The 24,570-nt window shown below is 42.2% G+C and overlaps 1 protein-coding gene across 1 annotated transcript in view; it reads left to right on the top strand.

The window, feature by feature from the left end:
* LOC139378698 (metabotropic glutamate receptor 8-like) overlaps positions 1-19,934 on the top strand; it is a 221,568-nt gene extending 201,634 nt beyond the window's left edge. Inside the window, exons 10-11 of the mRNA XM_071121113.1 lie at positions 17,379-17,622; positions 19,195-19,934. Of these exons, the coding sequence (XP_070977214.1) occupies positions 17,379-17,622; positions 19,195-19,244 (294 nt within the window). The 3' untranslated portion in view covers positions 19,245-19,934. The remainder of the gene's footprint in view (positions 1-17,378; positions 17,623-19,194) is intronic.
* The last annotated feature ends 4,636 nt before the right edge of the window (positions 19,935-24,570 follow it).

Raw genomic sequence — 24,570 nt, 5'->3', positions numbered from 1 at the left:
TCTCCCTCTGTAACACTTCATCATATCATCCACACAGCGCTGTGGGGTCAGAGTGGACATATCTTGTACTCAGTTCAGTCACGGAGAAAATACATGTCCTTAATGCAACCTCTCCTCTTTCCCTGTGCTTCGAGCTTGTTGGAGCCAACTACAGCTGTCCATGTTGGTAATTCTATGGTCTGGAGCTTTTAGATTTCTTGGCTCCCTCCATTTCTTTGGTAATGATGAGTACAGAGAGAGTGTACATTATGTACTGTAGTAGTACACGTGACAGCTTACGTACCTTATGTAGTAGTACACGTGAACGTAAAGGCTATTTAATTGTCGGAACCTATATAACAGCACATGTGATAACATATATAATATTACATGTCAGATTGTGCGTAGTTGTGTGAGAGCACATGTAATGGTGAATGTATTGCTTTATCAATCAGGCCTGAGAGCAACCAGGTTTGCTGATCGAGTGTGTAGCATTACAACCCCAGGGAGAGTACTACTACTGAATCATTACACTGAAATACCACTACAGGCTGCATGAGGCTGAGAGCAATGAAGGGTCTGTCTGTGACAGACAGACAGACAGACAGACAGACAGACAGACAGACAGACAGACAGACCTTTGTTGACAGCTTGAACAGGCTGGCTGGAGTAGTAGGCATCTTAATGGGCGACAATACGTGTTGAGGAGTGCCCTCCTGCAAGGTAATCTGTTGTTCAATAGCTAACTGAGTGCACTTGAAATGCACAGTCCCTTTCTCCTACTCCCCTTGTGGTAATGGCCATGTGATGGAGAAGCTTAACACATTGTCCAAGGGAACACACTATAGACAAGTGAGACAACGTCTATACCCTAGTGTCTGTGTAAACATACACTTCATTGTTGATGTTGATATGATCGTATGGTCATATGATGTCATTAACATCTGTGTGTATACAGAGGTTGCACTGATAGATGCCACACACTTACCATGTGTAGAGGGTTCGGCTTCTGTAGTGTAACACGTGGAGTTTCAATGATATCACATATTGAAAAACTCTCAATAGTTGTGCACAGAAAAACGGCCAGTGTTACCGAGTGTTGATTTTTCAGTGTAACATTGCTAGTCTCTAAGTGTTAAATGAACACTCATTGGTGTAAAAGAACCCCAGTGTCGGTGTTAATACCTAGTTTTAAACCTTAACCATTCATGCTCTATTGCAGGTTGATTTTTAGGTTTGTTTCAATATCTTTTCGCATGTACAGTACCAGTCAAAAGTTTGGACACACCTATTAATTCAAGGGTTTTTCCTTATTTTTACTATTTTCTACATTGTAGATCAATAGTGAAAATATCAAAACTATGAAATAACACTTATGGAATCATGTAGCAACCAAAAAAGTTTTAAACAAATCAAATTATATTTTAGAGTTTAGATTCTTCCAAGTAGCCACCCTTTGCCTTGATGACAGCTATGCACACTCTTGGAATTCTCTCAACCAGCTTCTTGAGGAATGCTTTTCCAACAGTCTTGAAGGAGTTCTCACATATGATGAACACTTGTTGGCTGCTTTTCCTTCACTCTGCTGTCCAACATATCCCAAATCATCTCAATTGGGTTGAGGTCAGGTGATTGTAGAGACCAGGTCATCTGATGCAGCACTCTGTCACTCTCCTTCTTGGACAAATAGCCCTTGCACAGCCTGGAGGTGTGTTTTGGGTCATTGTCCTGTTGAAAAACAAATGATAGTCCCACTAAGCACAAACCGGATGGGATGGCATATTGCTGCAGAATGCTGTGGTAGCCATGCTGGTTAAGTGTGCCTTGAATTCTAAATAAATCACTGACAGTGTCACCAGCAAAGCACCCCCACACCATCACTCCTCCTCCTCCATGCTTCATGGTGGGAACATGCAGAGTTCATCCATTTATCTAATCTGCATCTCACAAAGACAAGGCAGTTGTAACCAACAATCTCAAATTTGGACTCAAATCTGACCAAAGGAAAGATTTCCACCGGTCTAATGTACTTTGCTCCTGTTTCTTGGCCCAAGCAAGTCTCTTCTTATTGGTGTCCTTTAGTAGTGGTTTCTTTGCAGCAATTCGACCATGAAGGCCTGATTCACACAGTCTCCTCTGAACACTTGATGTTGAGATATGTCTGTTACTGGAATTCTGTGAAGCATTTATTTGGGCTGCAGTCTGAGGTGCAGTTAACTCAATCAAATCAATCAAATGTATTTAGGAAGCCTTTTTTTTTACATCAGCAGGTGTCACAAAGTGCTATACAGACACCCAGCCTAAAACCCCAAACAGCAAGCAATGCAGATGTAGAAGCACAGTGGCTGGGAAAAACTCCCTGGAAAGGCAGGAACCTAGAAAGAACCTGAGAGGAACAAGGCTCTGAGGAGTGGCCGGTCCTCTTCTGGCTGTGCCGGGTGGACATTCTAAGAGTACATGGCCATTTAAGGCCATATTGTTCTTCAAGATGTTCAAACGTTCATAGATGACTGCAGGGTCAAATAATAATCACATTGGTTGTAGAGGGTGCAACAGGTCAGTACCTCAGAAGTAAATGTCAGTTGCCTTTTCATAGCCGAGCATTCAGAGGTTGAGACAGCAGGTGAGAGAGAGAGAGAGAGAGAGAGAGAGTGTCGAAAACAGCAGGTCCTGGACAAGGTAGCACATCTGGTGAACAGGTCAGGGTGCCCTAGCCACAGGCAGAACAGTTGAAACTGGAGAAGCAGCACGACCAGGTGGACTTGGGACAGCCAGGAGTCATCAGGCCAGGTAGTCCTGAGGCATGATCCTAGGGCTCAGGTCCTCCGGGAGGGGAGGGAGAGAAATCGAGGGAAATTTGAGGGAGAATACTTAAATTCACACAGGACACCAGATATAACAGACTGACCCTAGCCCCCCGGCACGTAGACTATTGTAACATAGATACTGGAGACTGAGACAGCTAATGGTGGGAGGCTTCGGCGGCTCAGACCCCTTAACGGGTGGAGGAGAGAACTGAGAAAGCACGGCCTCTGGCCCCAACTAGTTGCTTAATGGGGAGATCCAGTTGAAAGTTTCTGGCTGAATGAGTGACACCTGTTGAGTATGCCGACAGCATTACTTTCCAGAAACCTTTAGACTGTGCAGGGGGATTTATAATACTATCTGTGCTGGTGGCACAGCCACTGTTTCATCCTTTCCTACACTTAAATTGCCCTTGCCGAACGATTGCATCTGAAGCTGTGCTTGCAACACTGCTATCCTCACCATAAGGTGATAGTTCTCCTGTATATTATGAGTACTGCAATTAGATGACAGTGTTTAAAATGTTACTACTTAGCTTCGGCTGGTGGAGATCTTGTAGAACCATGTCCAAATAAAGCGTCCTGGGTGAAAAAGTTGAATGAAAAAAGTAAAGCAAGGAAAAAACGAAGACGTTGGGTAAATGTATTAAAAGGGCCTCCTGAGTGGAGCAGTGGTCTAAGGCACTGCATCACAGTGTTAGCTGTGCCACTAGAGATCCTGGTACGAGTCCAGGCTCTGTCGCAGCCAGCTATGACTGGGAGACCCATGGGGTCTGGGTTAGGGGAGGGTTTGGCCGGATGTTCTTGTCCCATCGTGCAGTAGCGACTCCTGTGGCGGGCCTGGGCACAATGCATGCTGACAATGTCGCCAGGTGTACGTTGTTTCTTCCGACAGATTGGTGCGTCTGGCTTTCGGTTTAAGCGTCCATTGTGTCAAGAAGTTGTGCTGCTTGACTGGGTTGACCTTCGCCTCTCCCGAGTCCGTACGGGAGTTGCAGCGATGGAACTACCAATTGGATACTATGGAATTGGGGGAAAAAATGAAAAGTTTGGCAGATAGCCAAGTAGCAACAAACAGCACTGAGACAAGTTAACTCTAATGAACTTATCTTCTGCAGCAGAGGTAACTCTGGGTCTTCCTTTCCTGTTCCGGTCCTCATGAGAGCAAGTTTCATCATAGTTTCTGGTTTTTGTGACTGCACTTGAAGAAACTTTCAAAGTTCTTGAAATTTTCCCTATTGACTTACTTCCACATCTTAAATTAATTATGGACTGTCGTTTCTCCTCACTTATTTGAGCTGTTCTACCATAATATGGACTTGGTCTTTTACCAAATAGGGCTTCTGTATACCACCCCTACCTTGTCACAACACATCTGATTGGCTCAAACACATTAAGAAGGAAGGAAATTCCACAAATGAACTTTTAAGAAGGCACACCTGTCAATTGAAATGCATTCCAGGTGACTACCTCATGAAGCTGGTTGAGGGAATGCAAAGCTGTCAAGGCAAAGGGTGGCTACTTTGAAGAATCTCAAATCTCAAATATATTTGGATTTGTTTAACAATTTATATTTTTATTTTTTATTTCATATGTCTTATTTCATAGTTTTGATGCCTTCATTATTTTTCTACAATGTAGAAAATAGTAAAAATAAAGAAAAAACTTTGAATGAGTAGGTGTGTCCAAACTTTTGACTGGTACTGTTCTTTTATTAATGAATTAACATCACGTTACTCAAATATAAATAACATACATTTTTCTAAACTTATCCAATCTGTTACTTGGACTTATTGTACCCGTTAGTTACTGAAACGGTTGTTCCAGTCGAGGCGGTTCAGGTAGTGTCAGAGCTTAGCCTTCCCAACCCGGTGGTCATTCTTAATGCAGGTTTCTGGTGAATCTAAATTCTAAATGTTTGATACCCCCTCTCTGGCTGGATTGCAATAGGAATTGCAGATCACTTTGTAAACCAGCATAATGTGACTTTCAGGCCTGATGTGTCCTGTAAACCATGCATTTCAGGCCACTGTAATTAGGGTAAATGAAATATGTGTATTTATTGTCTTATAAAACTGAAAATGGTTGAAGGAAACAACCATGTCTCTGTCACTAACAAATGAAGTAATGGGTACACAATTCACTCGAAAGGCAAGGCACTCTGGGAAATAAGCAAATAAGGCTTTACACTAAGCAGTGTGTTTATTGAACTCTGAAAAGTGTGGCATGGTATAGACAACTTGACAATGTTAAGTAAACACTCTCTGTGTTGAATTAACACTGGAGAAGTTGCTCAGTGTGTCCGTGTCTGTGTGTGTGAGAGAGATTGGCATTACCCCAGTCAGTCCCAGCAGCAGAGTGATATCCAGAGTTGGGGAGGTTACTTTCTAAATGTAATCGATTACACCTGTCCAAAATTGTAATCAGTAATGTAACTTTTGGATTACCCAAACTCAGTAACGTAATCTGATTACATTCACTTTTAGATTACTTTCCCATTGAGAGTCAATAGAAGAAGACAAAAATGTATGTTACTAATTGAACAAAATCTATTGCAGGATAAATCAATGTTCAAGTTTACATAGCTGGCCATATATGGATGTTCATTTTTACTTTATAGTTTGGTTATGTAAGCTTATTCTAACCCATCGCTTTCTACGACATATAATAACGCGATTAAATGATATGTTTACATTAAAAACCAAAGTCTATCAGAATTCCAGGCATTACAATAAATTATGCACCCCTTGATATTCAAGAATAGGACTTGGAAATATGGAAGTATGGATTAGCCAAAATGTTTTACCTGAGAGCATAACCCCCAAAAATAAGGACTTATTAGCCAGCCCTACTCTGTTGTTTGTGATTTTGTTGTCATGGAGGACTGATTGGGCTCATTGTTTGGAGTTGAAAAATAAATGCTGCGCTCATGGAATGGCATGCTTTGAGCACTATTGACAAGTGCTATTTACATGTTGAAAAATGAATGCCTTATGCTGCAGTTACCGTAGGCCTATTGTTTTACCTCTTTGTTGGTGACACTTCGATGTCTTGATAATATGCATCTGTTTAAAGGAAAATCCACAAACGGTTGCCCCGCCTCTGTTTTGGTAAAAAGCTGAGGGAGGGGCCTGGAGAAATGTAACCACACACAGATTAATAGACAGAGCTATGGATGCAAGAACTGACCATCCATCAAAATGATCGTTTTAACCATGTTATGAGGTTATACAGTGTTTGTTTACATTTACAATGTTTACAAACATAGGAGATAAACAAGCTTATATTTTGGGTTCTCATGGAGTGTGACAGTTGAACTAAGCTCATGAGGCATTTCTAAGTTATATTCTTCAAGAATCAATGGATATATATGAGAGCAGCAGTGTGATTCACATCAATGAGCTCTGTAGATTAGAGGTCGACCGATTAATCGGAATGGCCGATTAATTAGGGCCGATTTCAAGTTTTCATAACCTTTATTTAACCTTGCTTTAACTAGGCAAGTCAGTTAAGAACACATTCTTATTTTCAATGACAGCCTAGGAACGGTGGGTTAACTGCCTTGTTCAGGGGCAGAACGACAGATTTTTAACCTGTCAGCTCGAGGATTCAATCTTGCAACCTTAACTAGTCCAATGCTCTAACCGCCTGCTTTACATTGTACTCCATGAGGAGCCTGCCTGTTACGCGAATGCAGTAAGAAGCCAAGGTAAGTTGCTAGCTATTATTAAACTTATCTTATAAAAAACAATCAATCAATCAATCAATCATAATCACTAGTTAACTACACATAGTTGATGATATTACTAGTTTATCTAGCGTGTCCTGCGTTGCATATAATCCATGTGGTGCGTATTCCCGAAAAAGGACTGTCGTTGCTCCAATGTGTAACTAACCATAAACATCAATGCCTTTCTTAAAATCAATACACAGAAGTATATATTTTTAAACCTGCATATTTAGCTAAAATAAATCCAGGTTAGCAGGCAATATTAACCAGGTGAAATTGTGTCACTTCTCATTGAACGCAGAGTCAGTGTATATGCAACAGTTTGGGCCGCCTAATTTGCCAGAATTTTACGTAAATTATGACATAACATTGAAGGTTGTGCAATGTAACAGGAATATTTAGACTTATGGATGCCACCCGTTAGATGAAATACGGAACGGTTCCGTATTTCACTGAAAGAATAAACGTCTTGTTTTCGAGATGATAGTTTCCAGATTCAACAATATTAATGACTTAGGCTCGTATTTATGTGTGTTATGTCATAATTAAGTCTATGATTTGATAGAGCAGTCTGACTGAGCGATGGTAGGCACCAGCAGGCTTGTAAGCATTCATTCAAACAGCACTTTCGTGCGTTTTGCCAGCAGCTCTTCGTAACGTTTCAAGCATTGAGCTGTTTATGACTTCAAGCCTATCAACTCCCGAGATTAGGCTGGTGTAACCGATGTGAAATGACTAGCTAGTTAGCGGGGTGCGCGCTAATAGCGTTTCAAACGTCACTCGCAATGAGACTTGGAGTAGTTGTTTCCCTTGCTCTGCATGGGTAACGCTGCTTCGAGGGTGGCTGTTGTCGATGTGTTCCTGGTTCGAGCCCAGGTAGGAGCAAGGAGAGGGACGGAAGCTATACTGTTACACTGGCAATACTAAAGTGCCAGAAGAACATCCAATAGTCAAAGGTATATGAAATACAAATCGTATAGAGAGAAATTGTCCTATAATTCCTATAATAACTATAACCTAAAACTTCTTATCTGGGAATATTGAAGACTCATGTTAAAAGGAACTACCAGCTTTCATATGTTCTCATGTTCTGAGCAAGGAACATAAACGTTAGCTTTTTTACATGGCATATATTGCACTTTTACTTTCTTCTCCAACACTTTTGTTTTTGCATTATTTAAACCAAATTGAGCATGTTTCATTTTATTTGAGGCTAAATTTATTTTATTGATGTATTATATCAAGTTAAAATAAGTGTTCATTCAGTATTGTTGTAATTGTCATTATTACAAATAAATGTAAAAAAGAATTGGCCAATTAATCGGTATCGACTTTTTTTGGGTCCTCCAATAATCGGTATCGGCGTTGAAAAATCAAAATCGGTCGACCTCTAATGTAGATATCAAATAATAAGCGATATCCGTATTGCCGTAGACTACACCACTGCTGTCATCCTTACCTGCAAGCGTTTATTCAAGTTGGATAATCCTGGATGCCAACAGCAGCTGCACCATTGGAAGACATAGGTTGGACTGTAGCCTACAAAAAGCCTATTCCTGCTCTTTTCCCACGATCCATCAAACCTATTTAGTGTGTCATCATAGTGGTCTCTGACTTGTGGTCAGACTCGTTCAGGTGGAACAAACAAACTTTTTTCAATGCTGATTTGAATGTCATTGAGACAAACAGAGAAGTGTCAAAGATTTTTTTTCCCCACAAACATCCTTTCTGAATTTAAAAGTAATCATCTAGTTTTTCAAGTGTCTGTAATCTGATTACAATATTTTTGCTCATAATGTAATGGATTACAGTTACCTTTTTATTTTGTTTACATCTCTCACATGTAACAGATTACATGTAATCCCTTACTCCCCAACCCTGTGGTTTAAGTGAAGGTTATGGATGGAGATCAAATCAAATCAAATCAAATCAAATTTTATTTGTCACATACACATGGTTAGCAGATGTTAATGCGAGTGTAGCGAAATGCTTGTGCTTCTAGTTCCGACAATGCAGTAATAACAAGTAATCTAACTAACAATTCCAAAACTACTGTCTTGTACACAGTGTAAGGGGATAAAGAATATGTACATAAGGATATATGAATGAGTGATGGTACAGAGCAGCATAGGCAAGATACAGTAGATGGTATCGAGTACAGTATGTACAAATGAGATGAGTATGTAAACAAAGTGGCATAGTTTAAAGTGGCTAGTGATACATGTATTACATAAGGATACAGTCGATGATATAGAGTACAGTATATACGTATGCCTATGAGATGAATAATGTAGGGTAAGTAACATTATATAAGGTAGCATTGTTTAAAGTGGCTAGTGATATATTTACATCATTTCCCATCAATTCCCATTATTAAAGTGGCTGGAGTTGAGTCAGTGTCAGTGTGTTGGCAGCAGCCACTCAGTGTTAGTGGTGGCTGTTTAACAGTCTGATGGCCTTGAGATAGAAGCTGTTTTTCAGTCTCTCGGTCCCAGCTTTGATGCACCTGTACTGACCTCGCCTTCTGGATGATAGCGGGGTGAACAGGCAGTGGCTCGGGTGGTTGATGTCCTTGATGATCTTTATGGCCTTCCTGTGACATCGGGTGGTGTAGGTGTCCTGGAGGGCAGGTAGTTTGTACCCGGTGATGCGTTGTGCAGACCTCACTACCCTCTGGAGAGCCTTACGGTTGAGGGCGGTGCAGTTGCCATACCAGGCGGTGATACAGCCCGCCAGGATGCTCTCGATTGTGCATCTGTAGAAGTTTGTGAGTGCTTTTGGTGACAAGCCGAATTTCTTCAGCCTCCTGAGGTTGAAGAGGCGCTGCTGCGCCTTCTTCACGATGCTGTCTGTGTGAGTGGACCAATTCAGTTTGTCTGTGATGTGTATGCCGAGGAACTTAAAACTTCAAATCAAATCAAATCAAATTTTATTTGTCACATACACATGGTTAGCAGATGTTAATGCGAGTGTAGCGAAATGCTTGTGCTTCTAGTTCCGACAATGCAGTAATAACCAACAAGTAATCTAACTAACAGTTCCAAAACTACTGTCTTGTACACAGTGTGAGGGGATAAAGAATATGTACATAAGGATATATGAATGAGTGATGGTACAGAGCAGCATAGGCAGATACAGTAGATTGTATCGAGTGCAGTATATACATATGAGATGAGTATGTAAACCAAGTGGCATAGTTAAAGTGGCTAGTGATACATGTATTACATAAGGATACAGTCAATGATATAGAGTACAGTATATACGTATGCCTATGAGATGAATAATGTAGGGTAAGTAACATTATATAAGGTAGCATTGTTTAAAGTGGCTAGTGATATATTTACATCATTTCCCATCAATTCCCATTATTAAAGTGGCTGGAGTTGAGTCAGTGTCAGTGTGTTGGCAGCAGCCACTCAATGTTAGTGGTGGCTGTTTAACAGTCTGATAGCCTTGAGATAGAAGCTGTTTTTCAGTCTCTCGGTCCCAGCTTTGATGCACCTGTATTGACCTCGCCTTCTGGATGATAGCGGGGTGAACAGGCAGTGGCTCGGGTGGTTGATGTCCTTGATGATCTTTATGGCCTTCCTGTGACATCGGGTGGTGTAGGTGTCCTGGAGGGCAGGTAGTTTGCCCCCGGTGATGCGTTGTGCAGACCTCACTACCCTCTGGAGAGCCTTACGGTTGAGGGCGGAGCAGTTGCCGTACCAGGCTGTGATACAGCCCGCCAGGATGCTCTCGATTGTGCATCTGTAGAAGTTTGTGAGTGCTTTTGGTGACAAGCCGAATTTCTTCAGCCTCCTGAGGTTGAAGAGGCGCTGCTGCGCCTTCTTCACAATGCTGTCTGTGTGAGTGGACCAATTCAGTTTGTCTGTGATGTGTATGCCGAGGAACTTAAAACTTGCTACCCTCTCCACTACTGTTCCATCGATGTGGATAGGGGGGTGTTCCCTCTGCTGTTTCCTGAAGTCCACAATCATCTCCTTAGTTTTGTTGACGTTGAGTGTGAGGTTATTTTCCTGACACCACACTCCGAGGGCCCTCACCTCCTCCCTGTAGGCCGTCTCGTCGTTGTTGGTAATCAAGCCTACCACTGTTGTGTCGTCCGCAAACTTGATGATTGAGTTGGAGGCGTGCGTGGCCACGCAGTCGTGGGTGAACAGGGAGTACAGGAGAGGGCTCAGAACGCACCCTTGTGGGGCCCCAGTGTTGAGGATCAGCGGGGAGGAGATGTTGTTGCCTACCCTCACCACCTGGGGGCGGCCCGTCAGGAAGTCCAGTACCCAGTTGCACAGGGCGGGGTCGAGACCCAGGGTCTCGAGCTTGATGACGAGCTTGGAGGGTACTATGGTGTTGAATGCCGAGCTGTAGTCAATGAACAGCATTCTCACATAGGTATTCCTCTTGTCCAGATGGGTTAGGGCAGTGTGCAGTGTGGTTGAGATTGCATCGTCTGTGGACCTATTTGGGCGGTAAGCAAATTGGAGTGGGTCTAGGGTGTCAGGTAGGGTGGAGGTGATATGGTCCTTGACTAGTCTCTCAAAGCACTTCATGATGACGGAAGTGAGTGCTACGGGGCGGTAGTCGTTTAGCTCAGTTACCTTAGCTTTCTTGGGAACAGGAACAATGGTGGCCCTCTTGAAGCATGTGGGAACAGCAGACTGGTATAGGGATTGATTGAATATGTCCGTAAACTCACCGGCCAGCTGGTCTGCGCATGCTCTGAGGGCGCGGCTGGGGATGCCGTCTGGGCCTGCAGCCTTGCGAGGGTTAACACGTTTAAATGTCTTACTCACCTCGGCTGCAGTGAAGGAGAGACCGCAAGTTTTCGTTGCAGGCCGTGTCAGTGGCACTGTATTGTCCTCAAAGCGGGCAAAAAAGTTATTTAGTCTGCCTGGGAGCAGGACATCCTGGTCCGTGACTGGGCTGGATTTCTTCCTGTAGTCCGTGATTGACTGTAGACCCTGCCACATGCCTCTTGTGTCTGAGCCGTTGAATTGAGATTCTACTTTGTCTCTGTACTGACGCTTAGCTTGTTTGATAGCCTTGCGGAGGGAATAGCTGCACTGTTTGTATTCGGTCATGTTACCAGACACCTTGCCCTGATTAAAAGCAGCGGTTCGCGCTTTCAGTTTCACACGAATGCTGCCATCAATCCACGGTTTCTGGTTAGGGAATGTTTTAATTGTTGCTATGGGAACGACATCTTGCTACCCTCTCCACTACTGTTCCATCGATGTGGATAGGGGGGTGTTCCCTCTGCTGTTTCCTGAAGTCCACAATCATCTCCTTAGTTTTGTTGACGTTGAGTGTGAGGTTATTTTCCTGACACCACACTCCGAGGGCCCTCACCTCCTCCCTGTAGGCCGTCTCGTCGTTGTTGGTAATCAAGCCTACCACTGTTGTGTCGTCCGCAAACTTGATGATTGAGTTGGAGGCGTGCGTGGCCACGCAGTCGTGGGTGAACAGGAAGTACAGGAGAGGGCTCAGAACGCACCCTTGTGGGGCCCCAGTGTTGAGGATCAGCGGGGAGGAGATGTTGTTAGGAAGGAAGTCCAGTACCCAGTTGCACAGGGCGGGGTCGAGACCCAGGGTCTCGAGCTTGATGATAATGACATAAAGCCTAGAGTATTGACTTCTCTAAAGACAGCTTTATTCCATAGGAAGGAGAGCAGTGGTGGCTAGCAGTGTGGAGCTAATTGCCCTATTTTCTGTGACTTTGGTAGAGGCCGCAAATATACACACAGATCACAGCGGCTCAGCCCCACTAAAGCACATATTTACCATTTCATCCTATAATACCTGCACAGCGAGGGAGAGATCGAGGGATGGAGAAGATATAGAGAGGAGAGAATGAGAGGGAGGGAGGGAATAAAAGAGACAGAAAAAGATAGGGAGAGTGTGTGTGTGTGTGTGTGTGTCTGTGCGCGTGCGTGTATGGCTGTACAGCTAACATCTGCTGGGTGGATCCCCATGCTCTCAGCAGAGTGTAATGGAGACTGCTATCTCCAGACGTGCTTCTTTTATAATGAAGGGCTTAGTGCTCTGAGGACTGCCTCTCTCTCTCTTGCTGCTCTTTATCCTTTCTCGCTCTATTCTTTCTCTCTTTCTCCCCGTATTTCTACCTCTGTCTGTTTCATTCTCCCCATCTCCACCCCCCCCCCCCATTTCCTGTCTCTCTTTCACTCTCGTTCCAACCCCTTTCTATCCTCCCCTCCCTTTCCCTTCTCTCTTTCTGTGACAAAAACCCTCACCGGAGGAGATCTCTCTCTGTATGTGCACACCGTCCTGTCAGTGCTCTGCTCTCCCAGCCCACGTTCACCCAGGGCTCCTTTTGCTGTAATCTACAACTTGAGCTTCTCTGTATCCTATTAAAGTAGATAACACAGACCGTTGTGAAGATTACTCAGATCAAATATTAGGAGTTGAGTGTCCATGTCGTTGGATGAGCATTTGATGAGTCACTGAAGAGGGAAATGGGGCAAATCGCGTATGGCACCCTATTCTCCACATATAGTGCACCAAAAGTATTGCTCTAAGAAGGAGTGAATCCGAACGTGCAATTAAATCAAAATTCCCCTTAGTTATACGTCAATGTCAGTGGGACACAGTGACATTTTGAATTAAATGGTAATTTTTTGGTAGGATTCTTCCCTACCTTAGTCTGACTGTATGAGTAGCACCTACTGCATACATGTGTCTTCTAGCCCTATTCTTCCTCTAGGCAGCTGTTGTTGTGTTGGTACGATATGTACTTTCCAGAGCTGATGTGAGAGGAGAGTGATGTCACAGGGACAGAGCGCTTAGCTAACAGGGTGAGCTGCTATTTGAGTCACACCTAGCTGGCATTGAGAAACTGCTCACACATGGATTCTACATTCATACCATTCTTCCACAGGCGCCACTCCAGGTTTCCCATAAATATTCAACTGGGTTGAGATTTGGTGACTGCAATGGCCATGGGGTATGGTTTACGTTGTTTTCATGCTCATCAAACCGTTTAGTGACCACTCGTGCCCTGTGGATGGGGGCATTGTCATCCTATGGCGGCATAGCCATGGTAGCCAAAATAATGGCCTGCCAAGCATTTTTATGCATGATGGGACGTTAATTGCTAAATTAACTCAGGAACCACACCTGTGTGGAAGAATCTGCTTTCACTATACTTTGTATCCCTCAATTACTCAAGTGATTCCATTATTTTGGCAGTTACCTGTAGCTAGCAGATCGTAACTGGCTAATGTGATGCTCCATTAAGCGTTATAGGATAGGTACTGTTTGACGTAGCATAGAGCATTTTTGACCAGCCTTAACTTGGTGATACTATCTTCGTTCTCGATTCGGCCAAACATGTATCTTGGAGGTGGTTTGTTTGAATTTTGAAAATGCTTCGTTATTAAAATGTTTTGCTTCAAAAACAATGTGCATGCTGTCATCTTGTCTATATCAAATGTTCCCTCATTGAGGCAGATGGGTCCACCCTAAAGTGCAGCATGTCATGATGACACACACCTGTCTTGATCAATTGGCCGAACAAAGATAGTATCGCCAAGTTGAAAATTCTCTGTGCTACGCCAAACAGTACCTATCCTGTAACGGCTAATGGAGCATCACATTAGCCCTCTAGCTAACTCACACCTATAACGCTAACTGACACGGAGTTCATACTGTTTCCATGCCAAAGTCGTGGCATGCAGGCCTCAAGGCCTGCCTAGAAATGTGTACCAGTCAACACCGTTAGTACATTGTCAGAGCACACTGTACACACACATGCATTATACACACACACACACACACACACACACACACACACACACACACACACACACACACACGCGGATAGTTCAGAGAGGAGTGACACAGGAGTGACGGTGTGGTTATTACATTAGAGAAGGAGTGTGAAGTTCTATGCCTTTTGTTTGAATGCAAACTGATGCAAACTGATGTTAATTAGACGATAGGAGATACTGGGAGTTGGCATTCTTGGAAGAATAAAACATGGATTTGAACGTAGATCATGTTGTCATTGGTTAATTCTCCTGGTGTACGTTTTGTGTGTCGTACTGGTGAATTCTCTATGCTATTAAGACTCTACATATTTTGTATAATTTCGAATGTGAAGATTTCTGGTGTCTACCATTTGTTAATTGTATTCATATTGGGTAACTGTAATAATTATGGATACTTTAAAATGGATACGAACTGTAGTACTCACATTTCTGAGTAATATTCTTTGAGTTATTATTTGGTGAAATGTCTAATGGTAAACGCCCAATAATAATAGACAAAGCATCAATGCTTGGTCTCTAACGCTGCGTCTCTGAGTCAAGGTTAACTCAATCATGAAATGCTAGGACATTGATTGCAAGACATTAGCTCCTTGTCCCTCGACCTCTTAATAATTGCATGAAGGTAAACCTAGACTTGTGCATCTTATAGTATTCCGAGTGATGATTGCAAGGTTTGCAAACCTTGGCTATGCCCATTGGATACGATTATGGACCAATAGCATTGAGGTGATAATGGAGTCAGATTGATGAATGTAGTTTGTTGTTATACTCAACATAATGTTTGGGTAATTTCCACCACCCTACACACACACACACACGCACACACATTTCAACGTCTAAGCCTTCTCTCATCTTCTTTCCGGATGCTCTCAATAGAGAGGATATACTGTAAATTGGTATTACTGTCGACATGTGTAATCTTGTTCACGCCTGTTCTCTCTTGGCGAGGGAGGGGGCGGTGGAGCACTGGTTTGTTTTCCTCCTCAGCGGAACGCTATGCTGGCTAGCCGGGGCTGTGTTGTGCTGTTGTGACTGAAGAAGCGTGACTGGCCATCTGCTCGCTGTGATTCCTGCGCCATGCTATAGTCAGGGATGGACACAGATGAGTGGTTGCGCTTTGAGAGAAATCCCTGCGATGGTGGAGGGGTCTGTGTGTATGTGTTTGTGTGCGTGTGTGCGTACCACTTGGTGATATGATACCAAAGGGGTTTTGTCAAGTATAATTTCTGACAAAGTATAGTAGACAGTGTAGGGTTATCAGTGTATCGTTTATATCAGCGTATGGTTTGTATCAGCGTATGGTTAATATCAGCTTATGGTTTATATCAGTTTATGGTTAATATCAGCTTATGGTTTATATCAGTTTATGGTTTATATTAGCGTATGGTTTGTATCAGCGTATGGTTTATATCAGCGTATGGTTTATATCAGCGTATGGTTTATATCAGCTTATGTTTTATATCAGCGTATGGCTTATATCAGCTTATGTTTTATATCAGCGTATGGTTTATATCAGCGTATGGCTTATATCAGTGTATGGTTTATATCAGCTTATGTTTTATATCAGCGTATGGCTTATATCAGTGTATGGTTTATATCAGCGTATGGCTTATATCAGTGTATGGTTTATATCAGTTTATGGTTTATATCAGCGTATGGCTTATATCAGTTTATGGTTTATATCAGCGTATGGCTTATATCAGTGTATGGTTTATATCAGTGTATGGTTTATATCAGCTTATGGTTTATATCAGCGTATGGCTTATATCAGTGTATGATTTATATCAGTGTATCGTTTATATCAGCGTATGGCTTATATCAGCTTATGGTTTATATCAGCTTATGGTTTATATCAACTTATGATTTATATCAGCTTATGGTTTATATCAGCGTATGGCTTATATCAGTGTATGGCTTATATCAGTGTATGGTTTATATCAGTGTATGGTTTGTATCAGCGTATGGTTTATATCAGCTTATGTTTTATATCAGCGTATGGCTTATATCAGCTTATGTTTTATATCAGCGTATGGCTTATATCAGTGTATGGTTTATATCAGCGTATGGTTTATATCAGTGTATGGCTTATGTCAGCGTATGGTTTATATCAGCGTATGGCTTATATCAGTGTATGGCTTATATCAGTGTATGGTTTATATCAGCGTATGGTTTATATCAGCGTATGGTTTATATCAGCGTATGGTTTATATCAGCTTATGTTTTATATCAGCGTATGGCTTATATCAGTGTATGGTTTATATCAGCGTATGGCTTATATCAGCTTATGTTTTATATCAGCGTATGGCTTATATCAGTGTATGGTTTATATCAGTGTATGGTTTATATCAGCTTATGGTTTATATCAGCGTATGGCTTATATCAGTGTATGGTTTATATCAGTGTATCGTTTATATCAGCGTATGGCTTATATCAGCTTATGGTTTATATCAGCTTATGGTTTATATCAACTTATGATTTATATCAGCTTATGGTTTATATCAGCGTATGGCTTATATCAGTGTATGGCTTATATCAGTGTATGGTTTATATCAGTGTATGGTTTGTATCAGCGTATGGTTTATATCAGCTTATGTTTTATATCAGCGTATGGCTTATATCAGCTTATGTTTTATATCAGCGTATGGCTTATATCAGTGTATGGTTTATATCAGCGTATGGCTTATATCAGTGTATGGCTTATATCAGTGTATGGTTTATATCAGCGTATGGTTTATATCAGCGTATGGTTTATATCAGCGTATGGTTTATATCAGCGTATGGCTTATATCAGTTTATGGTTTATATCAGTTTATGGTTTATATCAGCGTATGGCTTATATCAGTTTATGGTTTATATCAGTGTAGATTGGTCGATATACAGTTGTTAGTGTTTAGTTTCTACCAGTGTGTAGTTTTTGAAAAAGTGCAAAACTAGCAGAATGGCTATTTCACTTGTAGAATGGTTACAGTATATTGATGCCCTCCCTCCCTCCCTCCCTCCCTCCCTCCCTCCCTCCCTCCCTCCCTCCCTCCCTCCCTCCCTCCCTCCCTCCCTCCCTCCCTCCCTCCTCTCCAGATGTACATCCAGACCACCACCCTGACTATCTCGCTCAGCCTCAGCGCATCTGTCTCTCTGGGGATGCTGTACATGCCCAAGGTCTACGTCATCATCTTCCACCCTGAGCAGAACATCCCCAAGCGTAAACGCAGCTTCAAGGCCATCGTCACCGCCGCCGCCATGTCAGGCAAGCTGCAGAAGGGGGGCGACAGACCCAACGGCGAGGTCAAGACGGAGCTGTGTGAGAGCATGGAGACCAACAGTGAGTAAGAACACACCTTTACTAACCTATACATAATACACGTATATATCTAATGATATACTGTATACACTTATACTAACAGTATGCATATATACATCTACACCAGGGTACCCCAACTACCGGCCCGTGGGCTGAATGGTTTTATTTGGCTCCACAAGTTGAAAAAATAAATAAAATAAAGTGTTTGTTGAAATTTCATTGTTGGACATAAAAGACTGTCAAAACACCAAGAAATCAGCTCCAATGAATGAAACATTTTGGAAATCAAGTATTCCCACGCATAGTAGAGAGACACGTGATCGTATACAAATGTTAGTAAGGTCTGAAATGATTATGTTTTAGTCAAACAAATCTTTTTGGGCTTCTTGCGGTCAATTTGCTGTCTCCAAGTTATTTGTAATTATATTCCGGCCCCCGACCATTCACTTAAAAAACAATCAGCCCGTGGCTGAATCTAGTTGATCATCCCTGGCCTACACTAATATAACTAACAAACTATATACCTAAACTCATTAAAAAATATATATCTATAGATCTACACTAACACACAACAGAAATAATCTATACAACTACACTGATATAACCAACCGTTTGATAATCTCGACAACGGCAGTATAACAGTAGTTACATGTAAATTGGGCCTTTTTCATATCTCTTCTCTCTTTCAAATATCAGTACTTTTACTATATAAAAACGTAATCTGAATTGTAAACAATGTTCTTGATAGAGCAGCTTGAGTGCTGCAACCTGTTTTTTTTTTAGCACGGTTGTTTACAGCACATACAGAGTGTTCAAATGAGCTTCCCATTCAGCTTAACTATGTGCAACAGCTTACGTAAACTTCAAAGCTTTGTTGTGTGCGGAGCTAGTCGGGCCTCTTCAAAACTACGACCTGGAAATGTTAGTTTTTCTCCCGTGGAGACTCAGAGTGGGTGTTTAAAGCATTTATTTTAGCACAGAGTTGATCTGGGTGTTCTGAGAGGTTTAGAAGGTTCTGGAATGTTTGGAGTAATTAGGGTTCATTTTCTGTATTCTGAACTGCAGCAGATTGAACGATTTCTTCATTACAGACCTGAACGCGAAGAAGTCTCGCAGTCCGCTGTTTGGTTGGCTTGAATAACACACAATAACACACATGTATGCACACACACGTTTGCACGGACACACACACGAACAACAACACACGGACAGCAACACAACAAACAGCACAGGTCACTCACACATCTATTCCCTCATTGGCACAACTGACTGGACTCATACAGAGTTCAGTTTCACAAACCCCAGCCTGAGACATTATTTTCAAATGCTATCTGCCTAGGGTTTGTGTTGTGTGAAGAAGAAACTGTTGGAACTGTTTTGACAGGGCACCGTCTTGACGATAGCTCAGTGCCAGCGGTCCGTGGTCGCTTAAAAACCACTGACATTTACAACCAACAGGGGACGTATAATGGACTTGATAAACACAGCCTCAGACCCCAGACGCAGGTGTGCACTAATATTACGGTCAATAGGAAATATATATCCCTTGATATATTTCCTCTCCTCTCTTCCCCCCTTTTCCCCCCCTGGCAGCTTCATCAACTAAGACAACATATGTCAGCTACAGTAATCATGCCATCTGAACATCTGAACAGCACCAAAGTGGAGGGAGGGCTGAGAAAAGGAGCTGCCACAGACAGATGACGGACGAAAAGACGGACAGACCGATGGAGCTCCCACCGCCACCGGTAACCAAGCATGAGACATTTTATATTGTTCCGACAGCATCAAACCTACTACCACCAGAGAGGCGGGACCACAAAGACCAACCACCAATCAGTGGGCCCCGTTCGCTCTCTTCCTGCAAATCACAGCACAACGGTCCTGCCATAAACTTTGAACTAACCGTGAAGACAATGGTTTAAAAAAGAATCCACTGCAGGCTATATGGTCCAGAGAAAAAAAGGAAGAAAAAAGACGAAAAACATAACAAAACAAAACTGTGTAAAAGTTATACATAAGGGTACATGGGAAATTAAAAGACATTAAAAGAGTTTAAAATTTAAAAATATTTAAAAGAGAAAATAGAAGAAACTATGAGAATTGACCATGATGTTTATTGTTATTCTACTTGTAAGTATTTTTGTGGTTGTGAAGATTTTTTCATTCTTGTCCCAGCTGTCGTGCAACCTTGCATATTCAGAAAGTTTGTTTCTTGTATCGAATGGCTAACTGAATGGGTAGCCCTGGGTTGTGAATCTGTAAATCCCCTGGTTGAAGCATGCCAGTTTTTATACAAATGATTTATTTATAATAAAGGAATGTTTTGCAAATGTATAGATTTGTGCTTATGCTTTTAAGATACAATGCAGACACCAATTGTATATGTTTTTGTTTATTATTAATTAATCTAATAGTGACCGACTTGCTAGATTCGGTTTTCTGTAGCAAGATTTGAAATGGAGTTGAGGAACAATGGGAAAGTAAGTAACCCACTGGACACACTGGCCAAGGAGTAGGGTTGATCCGAGCATTCTGTCCTAACAACAGCAGTCAAGCAGCCAAGCTAACTGGCTAATGTTGGCTAGCTTGCTAGCTACTTCCAGACACAAATGAGCTCACTCTGACCATTTTACTCGTCCTATCAGAGCTGGTTAGGCTGTTTTTATGTTATCCAAAGCCTTGTTGACTGCAACTGTGCTGCTGGCAACAATTTAATTATGCTTTTTTTGGCAGTTTTTACTGACACCGGTCCTATTCAACAGGTGTTGAACGTTCATAAGTTCGTCAGTTATTCAGCGCTGGCACACTCACATAAGAGTGCTCTGAAATCAGAGTAGATAGCCAGAGGGAATTTACCAGCTAGCTAGCTAGCTAAACAATGAACCATAATCCTGACTCGTGACGTTACTACCCTGCATGAATTTGCAAGTAGCTAACCAACCAGGTTCAATGTTGGCTTGCTAACATTAGGCTATAACTAGCAAAGCTTCATTAAATAGTACCCGCACACACCAGTCTCAACGTCAACAGCGAAGAGGCGACTCCGGGATGCTGGCCTTCTAGGCAAAAAAAAAAACTTTTAATCTGAGAGTGGTTAAATTTCTCCAGGCATATCCATCAGCTTTTTACCAAAACAGAGGCGGGGCAACCATTTTGTTATTGTTTAATCTGTGGATTTGCCCTTTAAACAGCTGCATATTATCACGATATCAAAGTGTCACCAACAAAAAGGTAAACAAATAGCCCTTACACAGCCGGGAGGTGTGTTGGGTCATTGTCCTGTTCAAAAAGAAATGGTAGTCCCACGAAACGCAAACCAGATGGTGATGGCGTATCGCTGCAGAAGGCTGTGGTAGTCCTGCTGGTTAAGTGTGCTTTGAATTGTAATTAAATCACTGACAGTGTCACCAGCAAAGCACCCCCACCCCATCACACCTCCTCCTCCATGCTTCACGGTGGGAACCACACATGCGGAGATAATTCTTTCACCAACTCTGCGTCTCACAACGACACGAGTTTAAACCAAAAATCTCCAATTTGGACTCCACCAGTCTAATGTCCATTGCTCGTGTTTCTTCTCTGCAGCAGAAGTAACTCTGGGTCTTTCTTTCCTGTGGCAGTCCTCTTGAGAGCCAGTTTCATCATAGCGCTTGATGGTTTTTGCAACTTCACTTGAAGAAACTTTCAAAGTTTTTGACATTTTCCTGATTGACTGACCTTCATGTCTTAAAGTAATGATGGAGTGTCGTTTCTCTTCGCTTATTTGAACTGTTCTTAACATAATATGGACTTGGTCTTTTACCAAATAGGGCTATTTTCTGTATACCACACCCTACCTTGTCACAAAACAACTGGCTCAAACTCAATAAGAAGGAAAGAAATTCCACAATTTAACTTTTAACAAGGCACACCTGTTAATTGAAATGCATTCCAGGTGACTACCTCATGTAGCTGGTTGAGAGAATGCCAAGAGTGTGCAAAGCTGTCATCAAGGCAAAGGTTTGTTACTTTTAAGAATCTCAAATCTAAAATATGTTTTGATTTGTTTAACACTTTTTTGCTTACTACATGATTCCATATGTGTTATTATTCTACAATGTAGAAAACAGTAAAAATAAAGAAAAACCCTTGAATGAGTAGGTTTGTTCAAACTTTTGACTGGTACTGTATGTCTTTCTGAAACAAGTCACGTTTATTGATTTTCAATTATGAGGACAAAGACACAGTGACAACAAGTGTAATGTAACATTCCCAGTCCTGTACCCATCCTACAACCTATCCCTCTACAGTAGGCTGTATCTTGTTTCTGCCAATCTGAATCTCTACACGTTTCCCTACCCCCAAGAGGGCGGACTTTCCTTTTCCTTTTTCTTTACGCTCTGTATTAATTAAACCGTCAATACAGCAAATCACTTTTCCTGACACACAGCAAAACAAATTCTTTCCGTTTTGAGCACAACGCATTTCTTTCATCGATCTTTCCTGGTCTTACAGCATTACAAACCTCGACCACTCCACCGAGGGTTGTTGTCTTCCATACGGAAGTAGCTACCAGTGGAGAAGCTATCCGCAAGCTGGGTGGATGACGAGAAGGCAGTGTGTGTGTGTGTGTGTGTGTGTGTGTGTGTGTGTGTGCACACGGGCGTGTGTGTGCCTGGTCCCCTCTGTGTGTGTGTGTGTGGTAATGGGTGTCTACTTGTAGACACTGAGGGCAGAATCCTTTATGTTTCTGAACTAGCCTGCTCCGTCTCACTAAACGTCGAAGAGAAAATATACATGAGATCTGAGAAGCAGTGAGCTGCATCAATACATTCATTCTCACTGGAGAGGAACGATCGATAAATCTGAAAGAGGAACACAACACCTTTTCCTGTATACAACAACAGACACGCTTTGTATGTCAGATTAAAAGTAATGAAAGTCAGGGCTTTGTTTAACTGATGTCCCTGTCGGCTGCTTTGTGTGAGTCCAACCTCCCTCTACAATGAAATTAGAAAAAAACTGAAAATAATAGGCCACGGACAGCACAATGATTTGTATTTACAACACATTTAATGGGAAGTGGCTTGCGGGCCAAACGGCAGTCATTTTACAATGGACGAAATAGAGGACTGCTGTCTGCCGTTGATTAATGTTATTCTACAGCCCAATGCATAGCAAAAATACAGTCCTACCTTTCCCATTCAAGTCTGACCATTAGCATACTGACAGATAAGAAGTGGTAGTTGAAAGGAACATATTATAATCTGGCAGTGGTCCTGGGGGTCTAAGCCTGCAACTCAGCAGCAGACAGGACTCCGGGTCTGGAATACTTTTGAGAGGGTAATAGTGACAGTAATCCTAGTTATCTACCTGCATGCTAATTAAATTACCAGTTACACAGACCACTGTCACTGTCAGGGACAAAAGACTACACGCAAAACACCAGGAGACTGCTCTCTCTATCGATCCTCTCACACACCCATGTGGTTGTGACGGCCGATAGGTGGGAGGGTGTGTGTAAGTGTTTGTGTGTGCACTCGAGCGTGTGTGTGTGTTTATTGAGGTGAAGCAGGCAGATGGTCCTCCACTCTGTCTTTGTGTGTGCGTTTGTGTATGTGTGTGTGTGTATGGAGATGAATAGCGTGGATGATTCTGAAGACTCTGAGTGTGGATGTGGTTGCCATGATACCCTGACCAGTTGTTGGCAACACTGGACCTTTCATCTTCTCAGCTCTCTCTCTCTCTCTCTCTCTCTCTCTCTCTCTCTCTCTCTCTCTCTCTCTCTCTCTCTCTCTCTCATCGAGGTTCTGTTGTCCTAAAACATCCTCTTCTATACAGCACAGACATCAACAGGAGTAGTGGATAGGGCTGTCTGGGCCTCCCAATGTACCTATACATAATGTATGGAACTGTAACGATTTTCCTCCTCTTCTGACGAGGAGTATGAAGGATCGGACCAATGCGCAGCTTGGTAAGTGTTCATGTTATTTATTAGGAACAGAAACACTAAACAAAATAACAAAGAGCGTGAAACGAAAACGAAGCAGTCCTGTAAGGTGCAGCAACACAAAACAGAAAACATCTACCCACAAATCATAGTGGGAAAACAGGCTGCCTAAGTATGGTTCTCAATCAGAGACGATGATAAACAGCCTCTGATTGGGAACCATACCAGGCCAAACACAGAAATACAAAAACATAGAACAACACATAGAATGCCCACCACAACTCACGCCCTGACCAAACTAAAATAGAGACATAAAAAAGGATCTAAGGTCAGGACGTGACAGGAACACTTCCATTTTCAAGCCACTTTCTCCAAACAGATTTTCAAATTTGTTTGATTATCTGACTGTCTGCAAGTGTTGCTCCCATCCAAAACCTGAGGAGATATGCTTGTAATCTGAGTTTGATGGAATGTTGTATTCTTTTTTTCAGGTTAGTCACACACTAGGGCCTCAAGGGAGGTTATTTCTGTGTTTGTATCTTTCCTTCCATAATAAGATTTTACCCGGACTGTGAGTCAGAATATTTGATTGTTTGTGTATTCCTGCAGCCCAATGTACTATAGCAGCTCTATTGTTTTAGGACCTGAGAACAGAGGTTCCCCAGAGGCTAGTAGAAGAGGAGAACGGGTTTAATCTCAAACCTACCAGTTGGCAAACCAAACACACGCACACACCACACACACACACACTGGTCTACCTTTTCAATTTGAATAAATAGGGTACAATTCAATGTGGGAAATTTGATATAAACAAACACATACTGAAGGTGTGTTTGCAGATGTGACCGTTTGGCACCAATATTAGAAAACACCAAACTTCACACATGCTTTTCATACCCAAGTTTAGACATGAAAGAAAAGTTTGTTGGCAATATTTCCCTTTTATTTATTTACAGTTATTTGATTCCTGCATGGTCTTCCGATGAGACTATATAAACATATGACTGTTTTGTGTTCCGACCAGCCTTCTCCGCTCA

The sequence above is a fragment of the Oncorhynchus clarkii genome, chromosome 21 (assembly GCF_045791955.1).
Source record: "Oncorhynchus clarkii lewisi isolate Uvic-CL-2024 chromosome 21, UVic_Ocla_1.0, whole genome shotgun sequence".
In the NCBI taxonomy this organism is placed as follows: domain Eukaryota; kingdom Metazoa; phylum Chordata; class Actinopteri; order Salmoniformes; family Salmonidae; genus Oncorhynchus; species Oncorhynchus clarkii.
This window is presented reverse-complemented; position numbering and strand designations above follow the sequence as displayed.